Here is a 20,253-nt window from a genome sequence, read left to right as displayed (position 1 = left end):
ATTTGAATGAGAAAACAAGTCCAGAGAGGGCTGTAGGCTTTCTCAGAGACACACAGCCAGCTGGTGACATAGCCAGCCTGGGACAGAGGCTCTCCAGTCTTTGCTGCACATGACACACTGTGGGGATACACATGGCTGTGCCCTTACTGAAAGGCCTAGAGAGAGCCCTTAAAGAAGTTGAGTTTGGGGTCTTAAGAAAAAAATGGCTAGAGAATGGGGGGTCCTGGGGACATGTGGGGTTGAGGCACGCCACACTGAGGTGCTGGAGAGGCCCCACCCTCTTCCTGGGTCCACCTGGTACAAAACTTTTGCAGTTTTCTCTCATGACCTTTGTTTCTAGGGATTCTTGGGGTGCTCAGAGCACAGGGCTGGCATGAGGTGGCCTGAGCCCAGAGCTTCTTCCTAACGGATGGTCCCTCTTTAACAAAGCAGGGAGCTCATTCCAGGACTGTAATCAGGACCTCTCGGGAGGGCAGGGCATGAGGTTCCAGGGCTGTGCTCCCAATCAGACACAAGTTTGGAGCTTTTGTTTTTATTTTAAAGGAAAACAAAAACAAAAAACAAACCCAGTGCAAAATCCCATTTTCCAGTGTCAGCCACAGCCCCCCAGGTCACCCCCTGGCTCAGGCCTGGCTCTTCCTCCCACTCTGCACCCCTCCTTTCTCCTGCATCCCAGAGGGCTGCAGGCTCCATGTCCCTGGAGGCCCAGATCCAGGGGCAGGGAAGAGGAGAGCTGGGAGCAGCCAGAGATGTGCTTGTTCTCCCCAGGCCTCCAGCCATGGCACCAGGTACCCACCTTGGCTCTCATTAACCCTTTCCTGGCCACGTTACTGGGTGGTGAGGCTGATCTGGGGGACTCCCTCCACACCCCTCTTTGCCCCGGGGCCTGCTCGGGGCTGTCCTCACTGAGGTTGGGGGGCTCCCTTCCTCCCTCCACGACGGGGGAAGAGTAGTGAAATCCCCAGGTTTAAATACCTTAATGAAAGCAGGGGACAGGCGAGGAGGAGGGGGCTTTAGTTCTAATAAATTATTAGCGTTTTGTTTTTTAGTGTCCGTGGAGGGGGTAGGGTTGAGGGGCAGGGTGTGGCCTCCAGGGCCCCTCCCTCCCCTTACTGGTGAATCTCATTCTCTATGAGGCTGTCCTCGCATGACTGGAAGTCCGTGTCCGTGAGGCCATCAGGCGGCATCAGCAACTCCTCATCTTGGGAGGAGGATGATGGGGGCTCGTCGCCTGAGCTCCCAGGAGCCCCATCCCCATCCCCCTCTGAGTCCTGCAGCACCTGAGCGATGTATTTCTGAAGGGAAAAGGAATAGGGGTAAGGTGGACAGCTGCCCCTTCTGGGTGGGTAGGTGGGGGCAGGTATCTTAGGGCCTGTGGGCAGCACAGTGGGCAGCGCCCTAGGGGGATGGAGTGGAGAGGGTGAAGCCAGTTCTCTCCCATGATGGTGTCCACCGCCATGAGGTCTGGTTCAGGCTGACTTCTGTAGAGGACTAACGGTCCATCCAGATTTGGGACCGAGTCTCCGCAAAGGCCTCCCAGAGTACCCATGGCTGTGGAGTAGGGGCACTCACCGCAGATTTGGGGACAGCGGCAGCAGTGGGGGGCCGTCCATTACTTCTGGAGCTGACGGCATCTGTCTCTGTGTGTTCAATCTTAAGGGGGCCAAGGAAACATCTTTGTCTTCAGCCCCAATCATACCCCATCACCCACTCAGCACCTTTTGACCCTGTATGCCACCCCACACCCCGTGTGTCACCCTCCCAGGAAACTTTTGCCCTCAGCCAGTTCCACCACCTCTTTTCCCGCCCCACACCTTGTAGTTGTGGGCACTGAGGTATTTGAAGTGTCCGAAGCAGACGTGGCAGAGACAGATGACAATGGTGATGACCAGAACGACGAAGGTGAACATGGATGTGGGGGCTAGGAATCCTGGGATTGGGGAGCACAAAAAAAGGGGCTACCACCTGGCCTGTCATTTGGGCTCTCTTCAAGGGGCTCACTACCACTGCTTCTGATTCCTTCACTTCCATCTGTACAACCTCGCGACTCTACCACGTGGCCCTCATGTCGCAAGTTCTAGCTTCGAGAATCCCTTCTGTCCTCTCCACCCCACCCCCGAACGGGACGGCGGCCTCACCTGTGCGCATGGTGGAGAAGAAGAGCAGCCAGAAGAGGCAGAGGATGGGTGCAGCCACCACCTGGTTCACAGCCCCTGAGTGGATCTTCTTGTCCAGCTTGGCCGGCAGGTAGGCATAGTAGAGATTGTACCTGTCTACCAGGTGCTTCAACAGCATGTACATGAGCCCTGAGGAAAGCCAACGGCCCTGACCTCGGAACCAGCGCCCACGGACCCTGTGTGTCGGCCACAGGCTGTCCTGGCCTTCTGAGGTGGCTGCTCCAGGCCAGGGCAGTGCTCCCTGTCCTGCCACAGATGGAAGCTGCAGCTTCTCCCACGCCCCGTCCTCCCCCCACAACAATCATCAGAGAGCCATTCGTTTAGATGATCAAGAAGCCTTTGGAACCCCTCTTACGCCTTCCTACCCATCCCTAAACAGTTGGATTTAAAGTAAGGGAAGGGTCTACTTCCTGAAGCATAGGGAACTTTAAACAGGGCTAGGAGGTTAATTTGAGAATCTGGAACCTTGAGGAGGGAGTTAGGATGCTATGGGGGAAGGTGAGTCTATTGGTGGGATCACGGTCAATGAGAAACTTAGCTAAACACCTTCAAAGAGGAAGAGAGACCTGTCCAGCTTACATGGCTTGCCTGTATCAGGACATGTCCCTAACTTACAAGGACCTAGTCCATGCTGGAATCCAAGGGGTTTTCTTGAATCTTGAGGTCTGTGTATAAGTGTAGACGCTGGTAATAGGAATGTGTGTATGTGTGTGTAACAACTCGGAGGGAAGTATGTCCACGCATACCCAGAGGAAGGCTTCAGTGCCAGTAAATATTGCTGAGGTGGATGGCTTGACCCAGGGACTGGGCGTGCCAGGTGGGCCATGCCTCAACAGAGCTGCTCTCCCCTTATTCCCCAAGGCCGGACCCCAGACTGAGCCAGGAACCAGGCGGGAGGCCAGAGGGGCCGGTCTCCCAGCCGGGGCCCTGTCCAATCGGGGTGGCCTGCCTTACTAGAGTGGAGCGGGTAAGGCCCTGGGTTCCCCCGAGCAGGGCCCAGGTCCCGGCGCGGCGGTGCCTACCGAAGGGCACGATGATGGGGCAGGTGATACTGTAGGTCATGACCACCGTGAAGACGCACATCATCCAAGCGTAGGCTGCGCCAAACTGGAACTCGTAGGCCTGATGCTGGGGGGGACATGGGCAGGAGGGTGGCTCAGGGTGGAGGGGACAGGCTGCAAGGGGGCGAGGCAGGTAGGAGGCGGCCAGGAACTCTGGGGCTGGGAATAAAGCCGTGGGGAGTGAGGGACCTAATGTGGGGGTGGTGCAGGGGAGAGCAAAGCAGGTGGGAGGCAGGGGTTGTGGCTGATAGGGAGGCCAGGCAGGGGCAGTGACCGGGCATGGGCAGGTAAGAGCAAAAGTTGAGGTCTGGGGACAGCTATCCAGCGCCCTCTTGTGGAATGAAGGCAGAGGGACCCTAAACCAAGGGAGCTAGACCTCTCCCAACTCCAAGCACATACAGTATGCTCTCAGAACTCAGGGACCTCCTGGGATAATCTGTCCACCCATAACTAAGGCTTCAGATGGGAACTAAAATCGCTAAGGCCCAGTATTCTTGTGCCCCCCTCCCCCAAGCCTGACCGCTGCTGTTTCTGGCTGGGCCACCAGAGAGGGCGCTGTGCATGTCGCCGCTGCCCCAGGCGGCCATACCCGCTTCACGTTGCGTCTTTCAGCGGCGGAGCGCGCCAGGCAGAGCCGGATCATGTACATGAGTAGGCCTGGGATGCGCAGCAGGTCCATGGCGTTACCGATAAAGGCTGAGGCAATGACGTAGTTCACGAAGAAAGCGCCGTTGTCCGGCAGGAACACACACCTGCAGGCAGCAGGTGCTCCAGCACGGCTCCCTTGGGGTGACCTGATGGCTGTTTACCCACGGCTAGCATGACAGACCACCATGCCCTCACCCAGTTGCTTCCTCTACATGTACACCCCCATCCTAGACCCATCCTACCTGTGCTCCAGTCTTTCCACAGTGTGAACCCCAGAATGCTAAAACACCAAAGCCCAGATGTATACCTTGAAAACCAGCCCAGAGACCTACCCAGATGGTGTACCCCATAAACATCCGAGGAGAGGAGAGTTCAAGACCACATAAGGCCACTAGTAAGTGTAGTAAGTAACTATTGAGACCTCCACAGAAAACCTCAATAGTGCAGAAAACCCAGGAAGTTTTCTGACTCTGGTATTCCTACAACAGAGCCTTGGACTCTGTCACTAAAAAGCTTCAGAAACCTTCCCTCAGATGTCTTTGGTGTGGGAGGAGTGACAAGAACCAGAAAGTCCTTAAATCCAAGGTGGTCAGAGAAGACTCCAGAAACTTCCTGGAGTCTGAGCCTACGAGAGACACAGTCTGCAACGGAGAAAGGTGCTGGGAGGGATAGGTGGGGAGGATGCTCCACGGTCACACCTGAGTGAGTGTGACACACTTGAGAGACACAACTTGTGCCGTATAAGCACCCTGAGCTTTGTGCCCCAGAGCGGGCCACTCTGAGTTGTGAATCTAAGAGACCTCAGCATTCTAGGGACCCTCAGGGATACTGAGTCCCCAAGTCACCCCCAGATTATGACGAAGTTCCTACTATAGACATCTCCCCGACTTCCTTGCTGAAATAAGAACCTGAGTCCCCACAGAAGCCCTCTGAAGCGCTCTGAAGACTTCGATCCCCCCTGGAGCACACGCTCAGCTCAATTCAGGTGCATTCCTGAGCATGAGCCCAACACACTCCATCCAAGGACATAACCTGTGGGTGCCTTCTTTTGGATAACCCAGTAGATGTTGGGTGTTAATCCCACCCCTCACAGCTGGAAGCTTGGTGACACCCTCCTATAAAGGATAGAAGTCTCAGCCACATCCACCCGTTCACCTCTCTCCCCAAGAGTTCTGATAACTCACTCAAACCGAATAGCTGCCTCGGCCAGGAATTTCTTGTCAAAGAGCCAGCGGAAGAAGAGGTCTAGGCTGCAGGGAAGACAGAAGGAGGAGAGCTAGAACCGGCAGAGCGTCCGCAAGTTTGGGGAAGGTAAACCTCCCCCTATTGTGCACTCCACCCCGGCTCCCCTCGGTTTGATGACACTCACCTGCTCAGCCCCAGCGAGGGCAGAAGCAGTACCATGAAGATGAGGAAGGTGTAGCACTTGTGCATCGTGGTCCTGTTCTCCCCGGAGCTATGAGGGTGGGTAGGCAGCAGAGCACAGGCCGAGATCAGGGCAGGGAAGCCCATCCTGGGACAATGTCCCAGGAGGCTCCCTTGGATGGAGGGGGCTCCCCTAGGTGAAGGTACAGGGCCCAGGGCAGGGACCCTTCAGGACAAAGGGCTGGCTGCCCAGAGACAGGCTTGGTGGGTGCAGTGCGGGCAGCTTACCGTGTCCAGTGTGCTTCGAAGAAGGCAGAGTAGTAGACGATGGTGGGGAGCAGGGCGGAGAAACACCACAGCAATAGTGTAGGGAAGAACTGAGTGATGATGGGGTTCTGTGGGGGGACAGGGGGCGTCAGCAGGGGCAGCTGGGTGAGCCTAAAAGTCCAGAACACTCAGATGGCTAGGGGGTGGAGGCCAGGGCCGTGAAAAGACTCCAGGGTGATGCTGACGGTGAGCATCTGCTGAACACCTACTATGTGCTGAGCGCTTGTGCACGCTCGACATATTAAACCACACGACCATGAAATGGGCTCATTTTCCCAATGAGCCAACCTAGGCTACAAGAGTCGCAGTGGGATGGGGTTTGCACTGGGGCCCGCATCTTGTTTACTGAGCTTCTGAGTGCTGAAGTTTGAAGGAAGCATATTCTGTCCATGGCAGGAGGGGTAGAGAAGGCCAGGCAGCCATGTGTGTACCCTACTGTCATATGAGCAGCCTTGAGCTTCAAACTGACAAGAGGCTCTGAATGTATGCATGAATGCCAAGGGGCCAATCTAAACCTCCCATTTTTCAGAGAGGGGAGAAAAGGGGCCTTATTCAAGGTCATGCGCCCTCCTGGGGGGTTTCTCCAGGAGGTGTAAACCCAAGAGTGGCCTCTCCTGAGGGCAGGATGTAGTGGAACCCAAGGGCAGGCATGGTGGGGAGGTGTGCTGCATGGTCCTTGGGAGGCATCCTGGATGGGCTAGGCTGGGACCACTGGAGCCAGAACTACACTAGGATGAGGGATGCTGCCTGGTCCTTGGGAAGCATCCTGGATGGGCTAGGCTGGGACCACTGGAGCCAGAACTACACTAGGATGAGGGATGCTGCCTGGTCCTTGGGAAGCATCCTGGATGGGCTAGGCTGGGACCACTGGAGCCAGAACTACACTAGGATGAGGGGTGCTGCCTGGCGTTGATGCTCACACCACATCATGGAGGGCTGGGTGGGCATGGGCCTCACATTGAGGTATTCCACAGGCTTGGTGACGTTGAACTTGTCCATGGTGGTGATGATGATGGCCGGGGTGGTGAGGAAGAAGAGCAGGATGAAGAGGACCACATTGATAACCAGGCAGCGCAGCCACCAGATGAAGCCTCGGATGGACAGGTGCTCCCTGGGAAGGTGAGGGAGGGTCACTTTGAGGATTCCGGACTGATTGGTCTCTGGCAACATCTACCTCCCTCTCCACCATCTTTCTGCTGTAGGAAGCCCCATTCCACCTGCTGTGGCTCACCAGTAGATGTTCTGGGGGTCAGGAGCGTAGGTCACGGTCCAGTTGGAGATGTGCAAGGCCTCGCTGCAGGAAGAGGCACGCGGCTCCCCACGGCAGGCACAGCCCTGGCATTTGCACACGTTGAAGTCCTTTAGGATGCTGTTGTGGGGGGGTGGATACTTGTTACTGCAGCAGAGACTGGGGACCACAGTGTCAGAGAGAGGGCCAGGGCAAGAGGCGGAGACAGTGGAGGACTGGTGGGGGGAGGGGAGGGTCATGTGATGAAGACAGCGACTCACATGGCTGTGATGGTCTCATTGTGGAAGGTGACAAAAGCCATGCCAAGAGGCTTCTCATTCACCTTCTCCTTCTCTCGCCTGTAGTCTTCCTTCAGCCTCTGCTCCAGCTTTGTGTAGTACTCGATGGCCTCCACCTATAGGCAGGAGGGCCAGGGGCTATGGTCAGAGCTGGGAGGCACCCGCAGCATCAGCCAGCAACTCCTCAGGCTTTCTGGTATGTCTGGAGTCATTCTGTCCTTGCCTTAGCCTTACAAGGTGGGCACAACGAACTCAGTCTCAAGTGGGAAACCAAGGAATGGGGTAATTATGAAACTTGTTAAAAATAATTCACATTTTCCTCCTTCCCTTCCATCGCTCCTTTTCTTTCCGGAAGCTGCTATGCAGTCAAGATTCGCCTTAAACTTGAGCTCCTCCTGCCTCAGCATCCCAAACAATGGGATTACAGGTCTGTCTGGACTATTTCACTAGCTTCTCAGCTGACTATTTCTTAAAAATATTCACCATTTATTTATTTATTTATTTATTTATTTATTTATTTATTTATTTATTTATTTATTTATATGCAATATTCTGTCTGTGTTTATGTCTGCAGGCCAGAAGAGGGCACCAGACCTCATTACAGATGGTTGTGAGCCACCATGTGGTTGCTGGGAATTGAACTCAGGACCTTTGGACAAGCAGGCAATGCTCTTAACCTCTGAGCCATCTCTCCAGCCCCCTCAGCTGACTATTTTTAAAGAACAGGGTCTCATGTCTCCCAGGCTGGCCTCAAACTCTCTTATACAGTGGGTATGACCCTGAGCTGCTGCCTACACCTCCTGAACGTTGAGATCACAGGCAAGTGGCACACCTGATTTATGTGGAGCAAACCCATGACCTCTGTATGCTAGACCGGCACTGAACAACACCCCCAGACCCTCGCTATGCTTGCCTAATCTATGATTTTAAAAGTTATCACAGACCAGACAAACCCAACAGTGAGAACGGGGGCTGCAAGGGCCTGCAAGATGGCTCAGTGAGTAAAAGGAGCTTGCCGCTAAGCCTGAGAACCAGAGTCTGAGCCACAGAACCCATATGGTGTAGAGAACTGGATCATAAACTGTTCTCTGACCTCCACACATGCACCATGGTATACCCTCCCCTAGATAAATAAGTAAATATTTAAAGAAAGAATCAGGGGTTCCATGGACTCCAGAGGAGGCGGAGGCTTGTCTGGGGTAGGGCCCCGGGCACTCTTCCTCTGGGAGTCTGTTTACCTTTGGGTCTTATTGTCCACACCTGTTTGCCTTCGGATGGTGGACTGGGTCTACAATGTCCACTGAGACCTGTCCAGCCCTCCCCAGCCTCGCCAGGGACCCTGGGCACCTAAAGGTACCTGCTCGCAGCCTCGAACCACACAGCAGCAGAGGTGGCCACACGGTTTGGGGTTGATCATGGTAGGTACATTTTCCTTGCTCTGCAGGTTCGTGAAGTAGAGTTTTCCCCGCTCAGCCTTCTTCCTGTAGGACCCGGGGGCCAGTCACCCACCACTTAGTGTGTGAGGATGGCTGGGAGGTGGGGTGGGGAGCTGAGTTGAGCAAGAAACCCAGTTTGTTTTTTTTTTTTTTTTGGTTTTTTTTTTTTTTTTTTGGTTGTTGTTTTTTAGAGACAGGGTTTCTCTGTGTAGCCCTGGCTGTCCTCGAACTCCGTCTGTAGAGCAGGCTGGCCTCAAACTCACAGAGATCTGCCTGTCTCTGTCTCCCGAGTGCTGGAATTAAGGGTATGCACTACCACCACCTGGCAAAACCCAAAGCTTTTTTTTTTTTTTTTTTTTTTTTTGGCTTTTCGAGATAGGGTTTCCCTGTAGTTTCTAGAGCCTGTCCTGGAGCTAGCTCTTGTAGACCAGGCTGGCCTCGAACTCAGAGATCCACCTGCCTCTGCCTCCCGAGTGCTGGGATTAAAGGCGTGCGCCACCACCGCCCGGCCAACCCAAAGCTTTTTAACTGTGGGCCGTGATGTGGAGTCGCATAACTGAACTTGGGGGTTATAAATTTCAGACACTGGCCAAAGGCAACAGCCGATCACATCCTGCACCTGATGTGTTTCTGCCTGTACTGGAGCCTGCAACTCCACTGTAGCCTTGGTTCTGGACACAGCTTGCAGTTTGTGTGGCCTTTGCCGCTGGGCCAGCGACATTGCAAACATTCTGACTCAGACTGTGCCAATGAGTTGCTGTGACTTCACTGTGCATACAAAGCCTTCTGCTCTCATAGAAGAATAATGGTTTAATTTCAGAAATCAAAGAGTTAACGTTTTCCTATGTTATTGCCTGTATCTTTGGTACCATGTCAGACACAGTACATTCATCTTAGGAGCATGCTTCCATCTTGTTTGTGCTGTGTGTGTGCACTGGTGCATGCATGTTCACATGTGTGTATGCATGTTCACATGTGTGTACACACAGAAACAAGGTGAAGACATTGGGTGCATTCCTCGATTGTTTTACAACAGTTTTTTTTTTTGAGAGGTCTCTCTATTATATCGTGTTGGTTGTTCTGGAACTCACTATGTAGTAAACCAGGCTGGCCTTGAATTCAGAGCCACCTGCCTCTGCTTCCTGAGTGTGCCAACCACGCTGCCAGGCTTGTATCTTAGTTTCTGAGGCAGGGTCTCTTACTGAATCTGGAGCTCATAAATTTGGTCAGGCTGGAAGGCCTATGAATCTCAGGGATTGCCTGTCTCTGCCCTCGCAGTACCAGGGTTATAGATGTGCTTGGGGCTTCGTTTTTACATGAGTGGTGGGGACCCTGACACTGGTCCTACTCTTGTATGACAAACCCTTTGCCCACTGACCCATCTTCCCAGCCTGGTCTCTTCACTAGATGATAAATAGAAAGATTATATAAGGACCAAGGAATTTTATTTTAATGAGTGGTGGCCAGAGGATGACTCAGGCACCGTCCTTGCTCTAACCATCCACCTTTGAGGCGGGGTCTCTCGGCTTTGCCTCACCAACACTGGGGTTACAGGTGTGTGCTGTGACAAATGACATCTTTATGTGGGTTCTAGGTATTGAACTTCTTGCAAGGCACGTTCTTTGCTGACTGAGCTAGCCGTCTAGCCTTCTAGCCCCATGAATTGTCTTAAAATAAATTTGTTTGTTTGTTTTTCGAGGCAGGGTTTTTTTGTAGCCCTGGCTGTCCTGAAACTCACTCTGTAAACCAGGATGGCCTTAAACTCAAGAGATCTGCCTGCTTCTGCTTCCCAAGCACTGGGGTTAAAGATGTGCACCATGATCACCTGGCTCTTTCTTTCTTTTTCTTCCTTTTTTGTTTTAAAATAGGGTTTCTTTTTGTGTAGCCATGGATATCCTGGAATTTTGCTCTGTAGACCTGGCTGGCCTCAAACTCAGAGATCCACTGCCTCTGCCTCTCAAGTGCTGGGATTAATTGTGAACACAACAACCACCCAGCTAAAATAAACATATTTCTTTCTATTTTTTTCCATTTTTTTTTCAAGACAGAGTTTCTGTATGTAGTCCCTGGCTGTCCTAGAACTCTTTCTATAGACCAGGCTGGCCTTAAACTCACAGAGATCCACCTGCCTCTGCCTCCTGAGTGCTGGGATTAAAGACATGCTCCACTACTGCCCGACTAAAATAAATTTCTTTATGATTTATTCTCAGTAAATGTTTGGCTTGTATTCCTATTTATATCCCTATAAACCTGAGGTCTTGTAAAATTTTCTCAAATGCAAAGGGGTTGGGAGTGAACAAAACTTAGGTCCCCAGTGACAGAGGCTGTCTTATTATCAGGTTTGTTTAGCGCAAATGGCTCAGCAGTAGTCCCATCCAAGGACCTCCCTGCCCATTTCTAGAGGGCCACTTCTTCTACTAGTCTGCCATAAATTTCTCGTACTGTAGATGAAGAGGGTTAAGTCCTCAGATGTGAAGACTGTAGACCCCTTCCCTCTTGCAATACACTCTAAGACCCCAGGCCTTGGAAGTAACAGAGACTCCCAAGGTTGAGCTATATTCAAAACGCACAAGGAAACAACTGAAAGGGGAGCCAGGTTCCCACAAGGTAGCCAAGATTCCCTCCACAGCGAGCAGAGGGCCCTTGGTGTTATCCTCCCCGATCCCAACCCAGTACCTCTCAGCGTCAAGGAACATAAGACGAGCCACGTTGTAACAGGGCCGGGCTTCCAGAACGGTGCAGTTGGGGTAGGCCTCCCTGAAACACAGTTCAGCTGTCACGCTCTGCAGGCCCCACCCACTGCTTATCCTTGCTATCATCCAGGGCGCCAGCATATCAACACATGCCCAGTGTACCCCCATCTCAGTCTACAACGCTCCTCAAGAACAGAACTTTGAAACAAACAAACTGCCTGGCGGTGGTGGCTCACACCTTTAATCTCAGCACTCAGGAGGGCAGAGGCAGGCAGATCCCTGTGAGTTTAAGGCCAGCCTGGTCTACAAAGACAGTTACAGAACAGACAGGGCCACACAGAGAAACCCTGTCTCGAAAAACAAACAAACAAACACAAAGAACAGAACTTTTTAAAAGTCCTTCCTCATGTTATGAGTGGGGCCTGGGGTTCAGGTATGCATTCAGACTGTGTAAAGGCAGCAGGTGACAGTAACCCAGGCTATGTAAGGAGACTACTGTGTGGAGCTGAAAGGCTAAGCCTGTGGTCTGACTCTTGCCCAGGGCTGGGAACTGAGGTTCAGAGAAACTGTCTCTAGTTACAGGCTGTTCTCTAAGCCCTGTTCCCAGAAGCCCTGGTCCTGATCCAACACTTGGCCTTGACTTTGGATTTACTCCAACCAATCTTGGCCTAAGACCAACAAGACACTGATCCTGAATCTGATCTCTAACCCTGGCCATGACCCAGGCCCAGGGCTGACCCTGACCCCTCTCCCCAACCCAAGATACGGCGAGCTGCCCTGACTTTCCGGCATGTGGCTCTGGAGAACGTTCACAAAATGCTCGCTGATCTACCAAGCGGTGTCCTTCCCACGTGACTGCAAAATGATCCAGTCCTTGAGCGTGACTCTTTCATCTTTTTTGATGTTTTATTAAAATGAAATGAAGGGGCGCCAAGTGTTCGAGATATGTGTGATAAAGTTCCACAGTAACAAGACGAACGTCACAAACTCACGACAATTTAGAGACTCACACCTGGCCTGGTGTCCTTGGAAATGAACTTGCTGGGTGGCCACAGCTCTTTCCTTCATGGCTCTGAGCTGCTGTAGGCTTCCTCTTTGGGAGGGCAAGTGCTCACCCTGGCCAAACTAGTGGCAAATCCCTTAAAGCTAACCACACAGGCACAGTGATTCTACACAAAGGGTGTTCTCTACTTCTTCTGAGGCAATCCACCTGGACCACGAGTCTCAGTGAGCACTGATGACCACTCAGTGTGGACAAAGGCCATCCCCTGGTCATCAGCACATACAGAGTTCTGTCCGACAGCCTCCCTACCGTAAGTGTTCACCAAAGCACGCTGAATGGACAGGTGGGTGAAAGGTGTATTTCATTATGCTCAACCCCACTGCAAGCCCCAGAGTCCAATAAAGACTAGATTCTCTTCACTCCTCCTTTGAGTGAGGAGAAACTTTAACCACAGACTGTTTCCTAAACAAAGTTAGAGACCGACCCCGAAAGTAGCCCAGCCAGGACACGTCAATCTAGTCTGGCTTTCTGCCTCCCACAGCACACAGTAGGGTAGCAGAGACTTGGCTAGGAGGGCAAACTCCTTCGCTGTACTCAGGTCTCTGATCAAAAATGCCTGTCGGTGAGGGTGACTTTCACATGTCCTCCTTCCCTCTCAGGATGGCACCTCAGCACCGCCACAACATGACCCTGTCTAGACTCATTCGTTTCCACTGACTCAGAGGACCAATGAAAGGAAAACGTCTGGGATTGTTTACTGCTGTATACTGAGCTCTCTCACCCAGGGCAGATGATGCAGGCCCATGGGCCACTAGTGTCTACATCAGGACATGTCAATGCAAGCTGACAATTGTCCAAGTGGACAAAATGTCACTTGATCCTGAGCACACACTAGCCCCCACCTCAAACCAGAGAACCTCTATGACGATAAAAGACTGAACACCAAATGATTCTCCCACCCTGTTTTATAGGCTGTAGGAGGGCAGGGCTTACTTCCAATATCTCTGAGCCTGCAATAGATGTGCAATGGACGCACGTTACATGCATTAGGTCTAGCTCCGGATCCCTGTGCATAGGCTCTGCAATGTGACCTGACCAGATCCTGCCTCCACCCCTGCTCAGACAGTACTGCCGATGAGATGATGTACTGATTGAACTCTGATGTGAGCCAATGACATCAGACCTCAAGGATAAACCTGGTACTTAAGGGATGGCTGGGGTTTAAGAGTACCGGTGCTCTCCCAGAGGACCAGTGTTGACCCCAGCATCCACACAGCTACTCAAAACCATCTGTGACTCCAGTCCCAGGGCATCCGTCTCCCTCTCTGGCTTCCATAGGCACTGTGCCCACACGGTACACAAACATCCACAGTCAAAACACCCATACATATAAAATAAAAATAAGTAAAGTTTAAAAAAGAAAAAAGTAAGTCCTGGGCTGGAGAGATGGCTCAGCGGTTAAGAGCATTGCCTGCTCTTCCAAAGGTCCTGAGTTCAATTCCCAGCAACCACATGGTGGCTCACAACCATCTGTAATGAGATCTGGTGCCTTCTTCTGGCCTGCAGACATACACACAGAATATTGTATACATAATAAATAAATACATATTTTTTTTTAAAAAAAGAGTAAGTCCTGAATCTGCCTGAATCCTGAGCTTGAACCCAGATTAATGACTAATGACTAATGTCATTTGTCACAGACACTTGCCGGCTCCTAATCTGGGTCATAGATTGACTCGTCCCTTGTCACGGCCACTGGCTAGTTCCTAATTTGGGTCACAGATTGATTTGGACCAATCTCAGTTCGGATCCTTGACTAACTCCTGCAGCTGATCTCCATGGTGTGACCCTTGAGCTAGATGACCTTTCATTCATCTTTCGCCATGGTAACTGAAGGAAGCTTGGCCATAAATGAATAGAAGTGTGACCCTACCTCGAATCCTGTTTGCTGACTGTCCCTCATACTATATCCCTGCAGCTGGGCTCTTAACTTTTTGTTTGTTTTTTGAGAAGGGTTTCTCAGTGTAGCCCTGGCTGTCCTGGAACTCTCTTGTAGATCAGGCTGGCCTCATACTCACAGAGATCCACCTGCCTCTCCCTCCTGAGTGCTGGGATTAAAGGTGTGTGCCACCACAACTGGTAGCCCTTGACCCTCTACACCGTGGGCTCAGCACCAAGGTGCCTGTCAGGCGCCTGAACTGAAGAGCCAGAGAAGCTGAGGGAACACAGGCCAACTTCCTCAGACTCCTTCAGAAGCTCCCATAGCCCATGAGCTGCCCCACAATGTCTGCATATGCACCAAGTGCTGATAATAATTCTTAGGAAGCTGCCGCCTCAGGACCCAGTCCAAGGCGGGAGGAGGGAGGGGAGGAACAAATGTCACTGGCTTTTCTTCACAATTCCATCTTATTCCTCTCATTTACTAGTTTTCTTTGAAGGGCTAGGGGTCAAACCTAAGGCCATGGGTGACCCTGAGCGATCCCTTAGCCCTGCCTAGTTCTGCAGGGGCTGTCAGTCAGGAAAGTGAGAAACCAGCCCAGCTTGGGATGTGAGGCCTTCCTCCGATCTGCTCCCCTCAGCCTGGGCTGCAGACCACTGAGTATGAATCCAAAGGTGCAAAGATGTTCTTGGGGCTGAGGGGTAGGCAAGGGTCTGCATGCCTGAGGTGGGGTGGGCTGCTTACTCACTCAAAATGCTTCTTGATTTTTTCTGACTCTGCATACTTGGAGATTCCATTGATGAAGAGAGTCCGCTTGACCTGTGGAAGAGGACAGCAGGCATGTCTTCCTGCAGGTGGGCTCCAGGAGAGCCAGAGGGGCAGGGGGGTGGGAGCAGGCCTCAGAAACCTGTTAGGTCTCAGTGGAGTGTCAGTAACAGAAGCCTAAAGGAAGAGCCATGTTCTGTGAGGGGTTCAGGGGTCAGCAGATAGGTGGACACTTAGATCCCTGGGGACCTGGCATAGTGGCTGGCGAAGAACAAACATTTGGTCCAGGCTGGGTGAATGGCTGCAGAAGGTAAAGGAACTGTTCCACCATCCACCTCAAGCAAGATGACAATACAACCATCTGATGGCAGTACCAGCCACGGCCATTTCCCACGGTCAGGAATACAACCATTGACAGCAGTACCAGCCATGGCTATTTCGCAAGGGCTGGGCTCAGCATGGAGAGGCCCAGGCATGGCCTTCCTAGGATCCCTGGAGAAGTGCCTTGATCCTAGAGTAGGAGGGAGCCCAGGCAGCTCAACTCCACAGAGGCCACCCCAGGGTTGCCTGGAAAGCCAAGACAGGCTGCACTTCCTCACCAGGTCGTCCTCCTTGTAGCGCATCTTTGAGGTATGTCTCCGCATGCTGTAGACCGTGAGCAGCAGGTACAGGAAAGCAAAGGAGGTGTGCAGCCAGAGGAGATTATTCCTGTGGAGGGCAGAGGGTCACGTGGGGTTATGGGGTCAGCACGGTCTACCTCTGCTGTGGCCATCCATCTCTGAAGCTTCAAATCTCTCGCTTCCACTCTAGATTCCACACAATGGAGAGGTCCCAAGCCTCACCCTGATTTCAAGTTGGCAATGGTGGTTCTCCCGAAGCTGTAGGCATTGTTCTCTGGAAGGTGAGAAGGAGAAGGAGAAGGGGAGGGTGGTAGGGTCGACACAGATACCCCTTTGTCCCCTTCCAGTCCGGCCACCTGGCCCTCACTGACCTAGCAGGTCCCCTGAGAAGTTGACAGGCAACACGATGCCTACAGAGAGGACACCCACGACAACCAGCAAGCCAATGATGTGCCTCTGGAAGGACAGGTAGTGCACAGCATCGCCCCCACACTTGTCCCGGATCTCATCATCCCTGTGGACCACAGGAGGCAGACAGAAGATGCGGGTGAGGAGCAGCAACCGGAAAGCTGGAACCTATCCACCCCACCCCTACCCTAACACACACCCCCCACCCTGCTGGTGGGGCAGCAATGGGATAGATGGAACTTCTCATCCCCATTTCCTGGGAGGGGAAGAACGGGAGAAGGAGGAATGCACAGAGCCTGGAAGTGGTTAGGAAAAGAGAAGTAAAGAGAGAGGGAGGTCAGGAGTAGAGAGGGAGGTCGGGAGTAGAGAGGGAGGTCGGGGATAGAGTGGGAGGTCGGGAGTAGAGAGGGAGGTCGGGAGTAGAGAGGGAGGTCGGGAGTAGAGAGGCAAAGATAAGAAGAGGGAAGGGAGGAGGACAAGAAGGAAGGATGGTTGGGGAGGGATGTTGGGAAGAAGCAGCAGCTCCTTCTAGGGCCTTAAGGGTACCAGGGCTGAGCTCCTATGGCCAAGGGCCACACTAGGGGAGGGGCCCAGAGCATGGTGAGGGGCCCAGTGCTAACCTGTCTTAGCTTCCTGCCTTTCTCAGCGCTCACTGCCTGCCTGTGGACTCTGGCTGGATCTCCTGAGTTCTGCCTGCTGGCTGCTGGCTGCTGGCTCCTGCCTGTGGCTGGCTGGCTGCTTCCAACCTGCCTGCTGCCCCCACCCTCTGGCTGCAGAGAGGATGAGGAAGGGGCTCCAGGACCTGCTCTCAAAGCTGTGACCATAGCTGGTAGACCAGGGATGGCTGACCTCGTGCAGGGCATCACAGAGACATGGTGGGTCAGAATAAACATCAGGGGTCAGCACAGGCTGGGCCCCATTGCCTGGCCTCCTGGAGTAGGGGGCAGGGTACTGTGAGGACTAGGAGCACGAAGGCCCTCAAAGCTGTTGGCCTTGGTTTTGGAGGGAGATGACGGGTTCTGAGGTTTCTCTCTGTTTCTCTTTAGAGTGCGCAGACCGTTCACTTACTTTATCCTGAAGATGGCTGTCAGCCAGGAACAGAAGCCCTGGGGGAACAAAGGGGACACACTGGAGATCCCAGTCTGCCAGACCGACCCCCCTTCCCTGAAGCTCCACCCAGAGAACACTTCCTACACCCTCCCCTACACCTGAAGAACACCCCCATCAACACAAAGGACGTCAGTCTGGTAGAGTTTGCCTCGTATGAGTGAGGCCCTGGTCTCTATCTCTAGTACTAAAAAAAATGAAAGTATTTAAGTGGGGTGAGGGAGATGGGCCAGTCAGTAAAGTGCTTGCCTTGCAAGCAAAAGGACCTGAGTTCAATCCCCAGATCCTCCAGAAAAAAAGCAGGGCATGGTAGTAGACACTCCCAGCACTGGGGAGGCACAGACGGACGGATCTTTGGGGTTCACTGGCCAGAGGGGTTAACCTGATAGGGAGACCTAGGTCTCAGAGAAGACAAGGTGGGCCTGGCAAGGTGGCTTGTTTGATCTCTGGAACCTCACAGGGTGGAAGGAGAGAACTGACTTCTCCAAGCTCTGTTCTGACCTCCATACACACAGCTTAGTATATGCATGTGTGTGTGTGTGTGTGTGTGCACGCGCGCGCACACGCATAATGAATAAAAGCGAAAACAAAAATAACCCCTCCCCCAAAACAAAAAATAAACCAAAATTGACAGTATCCAAGGAACAATATCAAGGTGGGCTGCTTCCCCATGTAACTGTATACATGTGCAAGCACACCTGTACACTCACAAATACCACACACACACACACACACACACACAGAGTATACAAGAAAAACCTCACAAAGAACTAGGAAGGTCAGCCCTTAAGGCAGAAAAGGCCCAACCCCTTATTGTTGGACCCCAGGTCTAGAAGTATAGACAACTGCAAATCCTTAAGGTTCTATGGGCCAGATGGGGATGGGTGGACTTTGGGGTTCAAGAAAGGTAGTGGGATCCCCTGATCTCTAGCTAATAAGAAGTTTGCAGGTTGGCAAAATGGCTCAGAAGGTAATGGTGCTTGCCACCAAACCCGATGACCTGAGTTTAATCCTAAGGACCTACCTACATGGTGGAAAGAGAGAGCCAATTTCCAAAAGTCGCCCTCTGACCTCCGTACATACAGTGTACACAGTGGTAAACATACCCACAAACTCATACAAATGAATTAACTGAACTAAGAAAAACTCGGGGCAACAAGATGGATCACTGAGCAAAGGTAAGGGCATTTGCTACCGAGGCTGACGACTGGTCCCATATGGTGGAGGACATATGCTGTCCTTTGGTCTCACACATGCTATGCCATCCTCCCCATGTCTCTTTTACACACACACACACACACACACACACAATGTAAACATCTATGTAAAAAACAAACAAACAAGGCTACAAAAGCAGAGGGATGTGCCATGCTTCCTGCCTCCATCCCCTAGTCTACCTTGAAGGGACCAAAAGTCTAGGGTTAGCAAGGCTGCTTCATCACCGTCTCTTTCTTTCAGTCCTGTCTTCAGGCAGAGAGCAGACACTTAGAAAGACAGGGTCCCCCACCTTCTACCAAGAAAAGTCCGTGTCTAGCACAGGATGAGAGTGTGCTGTCTGGCCAAGATGCCAGGTCTCATTACCTGAGCTCCATTCAAGTCTGGGGACCATCTAGACACCTTTGGCTAGCAGGGGTTACCCCAACAGCTTGCCACTTACCCTGTGAGTCTTAGGAAGGTGATAGCTCTGACAGGTTGCTGCAGAAGCTCCAAGAGCAAATGACCAGGGCCACCCCAGAGAGTCTGTCTGGGAACTTCACCATCAAAATGGCAAGAGGGCCAGGCAGGGAATGGCTGTGTACCTGATCTGATGTGAAAGAGGTCTGGAGACTGTTGTGACCTGTCAGGTCTGGAGGGGCTGCTCAGTCAGCACTAACACCCAGTAAGACAGTCAGTCCCTATGGCCAGGGCCACCAGCCCACAACTGCTATGTAACGCGATGGGGTTTAAGTTTTACTGCATAGACCCTCAAGGCTCATTATGGTTTCCAAAACCATGTTCAAAGAAAAAAAGAGTTTTCATTGATAGTAGAGGTGGGCATCAGATTCTACTGCAGCAAGCAAAGTTTTGACAAATGTTAGGGGTGCCACTCAGAGGACCAGTCCTGTGTCACATCCTCTGGGCCTGCTGTTGTCCTCTGATGTTAGCATGTTACTTCCCTGAGAGAAGGCCACAATAGTGTCCCTGACCTAACAGCAGTACACTCAGGAAACTGGGAGAAGGACACTCACGTTGTCCCTTTGGTCAAAGTCGACGGAGCTGGAGACGGAGGTGAGACGCTCATACCGATCATGACTGTCCCCATGCATAGCTGATGCCACACTGGGGTGGGGAGATAGAGCAGAGGAAGGTGAGAGGGGTAAGCATGAGACTCAGAGGGGCAGATGTGAGCACCCAGAGAGACTAAAGAAGGTACAGAAAGTGCAGAGGCTGAAGCAAGAGTGACCTCCCCCTACCCTGCCTCCCTCGGGGGTCAATGGTGATGGACAGTGAGTGGGCCGTGGGCCGTACAGGAGAGGGTGTCTTCATTACTGCCCAGAATGGAGGTTGAAGTAAGAAATGTTAGATGTTCCAAATGTTGCAGTTCCAAAGGTAACCAGTAGGGGGAGTGAGAGGTAGGCAACAATTTAATATTACCCCAAAAGCAAAGGGGAGGTGAATGAAAGCAGGGATCAGAAGAACCCAAAGGGATGGCAAGAATGGAAGATGTCTTTTGGGCAGGGCCTGACCCTCCCTTTTCCCTGAGCCATCAGATGCCACAGCTCCAATTCAGTCCTATGGACAGAGACCATGAGGAGACATAAAGGCCACAAAGGGGGCTGCTTGGGCAGGGCCTGTCCTAGGCCTTCAGAAGGAGCAGGGAACCCTGGAATATGAAGAACTAGCTGTTAGGGGAGAGGAACTGTGGGTAACGCCCAATCTTGTCTCTGCATGAATGTGCTAGGGATTTTCTGGGGAGTTCCCAGGATGGTCCATTGTCCCAGCCAGTTAAGGCTAACAATGCAGGGGTACGCACAGAGGGGATTTTTTAAGGCTGGGAGTCTAAGAGGAGGAACAAATCCAGGAAGGGCAGAGACAAGTTGAGGAGCCCCCTGTTCTGCGAAGCACACCGCCTGCGTTAATCTGAAACATGAGCCTGCAGAGGAGAAAGCTGCAAAAAAGAAGAGAACCAGCAACTGG

At 52.4% G+C, this 20,253-nt stretch overlaps 1 protein-coding gene across 2 annotated transcripts in view; it reads right to left on the bottom strand.

Annotated features, from left to right (window-relative positions):
- Window positions 1–516: 516 nt before the first annotated feature.
- The window catches only part of Tmem63b (transmembrane protein 63B), a 26,679-nt gene continuing 6,942 nt past the window's right edge, over window positions 517–20,253 (bottom strand). For both annotated transcript variants that reach the window (XM_038341149.2, XM_038341151.2), the window contains exons 5-24: window positions 19,305–19,395; window positions 17,038–17,075; window positions 15,933–16,075; window positions 15,784–15,835; window positions 15,541–15,649; window positions 14,925–14,995; window positions 11,218–11,298; window positions 8,463–8,586; window positions 7,088–7,221; window positions 6,810–6,947; window positions 6,536–6,689; window positions 5,540–5,646; window positions 5,256–5,342; window positions 5,071–5,136; window positions 3,828–3,990; window positions 3,200–3,305; window positions 2,139–2,306; window positions 1,815–1,930; window positions 1,573–1,653; window positions 517–1,295 (exon numbers count right to left, since the gene is read on the bottom strand). In XM_038341149.2, the coding sequence (XP_038197077.1) occupies window positions 1,110–1,295; window positions 1,573–1,653; window positions 1,815–1,930; window positions 2,139–2,306; window positions 3,200–3,305; window positions 3,828–3,990; window positions 5,071–5,136; window positions 5,256–5,342; window positions 5,540–5,646; window positions 6,536–6,689; window positions 6,810–6,947; window positions 7,088–7,221; window positions 8,463–8,586; window positions 11,218–11,298; window positions 14,925–14,995; window positions 15,541–15,649; window positions 15,784–15,835; window positions 15,933–16,075; window positions 17,038–17,075; window positions 19,305–19,395 (2,215 nt within the window). In that variant the 3' untranslated portion in view covers window positions 517–1,109. The remainder of the gene's footprint in view (window positions 1,296–1,572; window positions 1,654–1,814; window positions 1,931–2,138; window positions 2,307–3,199; window positions 3,306–3,827; window positions 3,991–5,070; window positions 5,137–5,255; window positions 5,343–5,539; window positions 5,647–6,535; window positions 6,690–6,809; window positions 6,948–7,087; window positions 7,222–8,462; window positions 8,587–11,217; window positions 11,299–14,924; window positions 14,996–15,540; window positions 15,650–15,783; window positions 15,836–15,932; window positions 16,076–17,037; window positions 17,076–19,304; window positions 19,396–20,253) is intronic.

Source organism: Arvicola amphibius, chromosome 9 (assembly GCF_903992535.2).
Source record: "Arvicola amphibius chromosome 9, mArvAmp1.2, whole genome shotgun sequence".
In the NCBI taxonomy this organism is placed as follows: domain Eukaryota; kingdom Metazoa; phylum Chordata; class Mammalia; order Rodentia; family Cricetidae; genus Arvicola; species Arvicola amphibius.
Note: the sequence above shows the minus strand (reverse complement) of the source record. Positions and strands in the feature narration are given on the sequence as shown.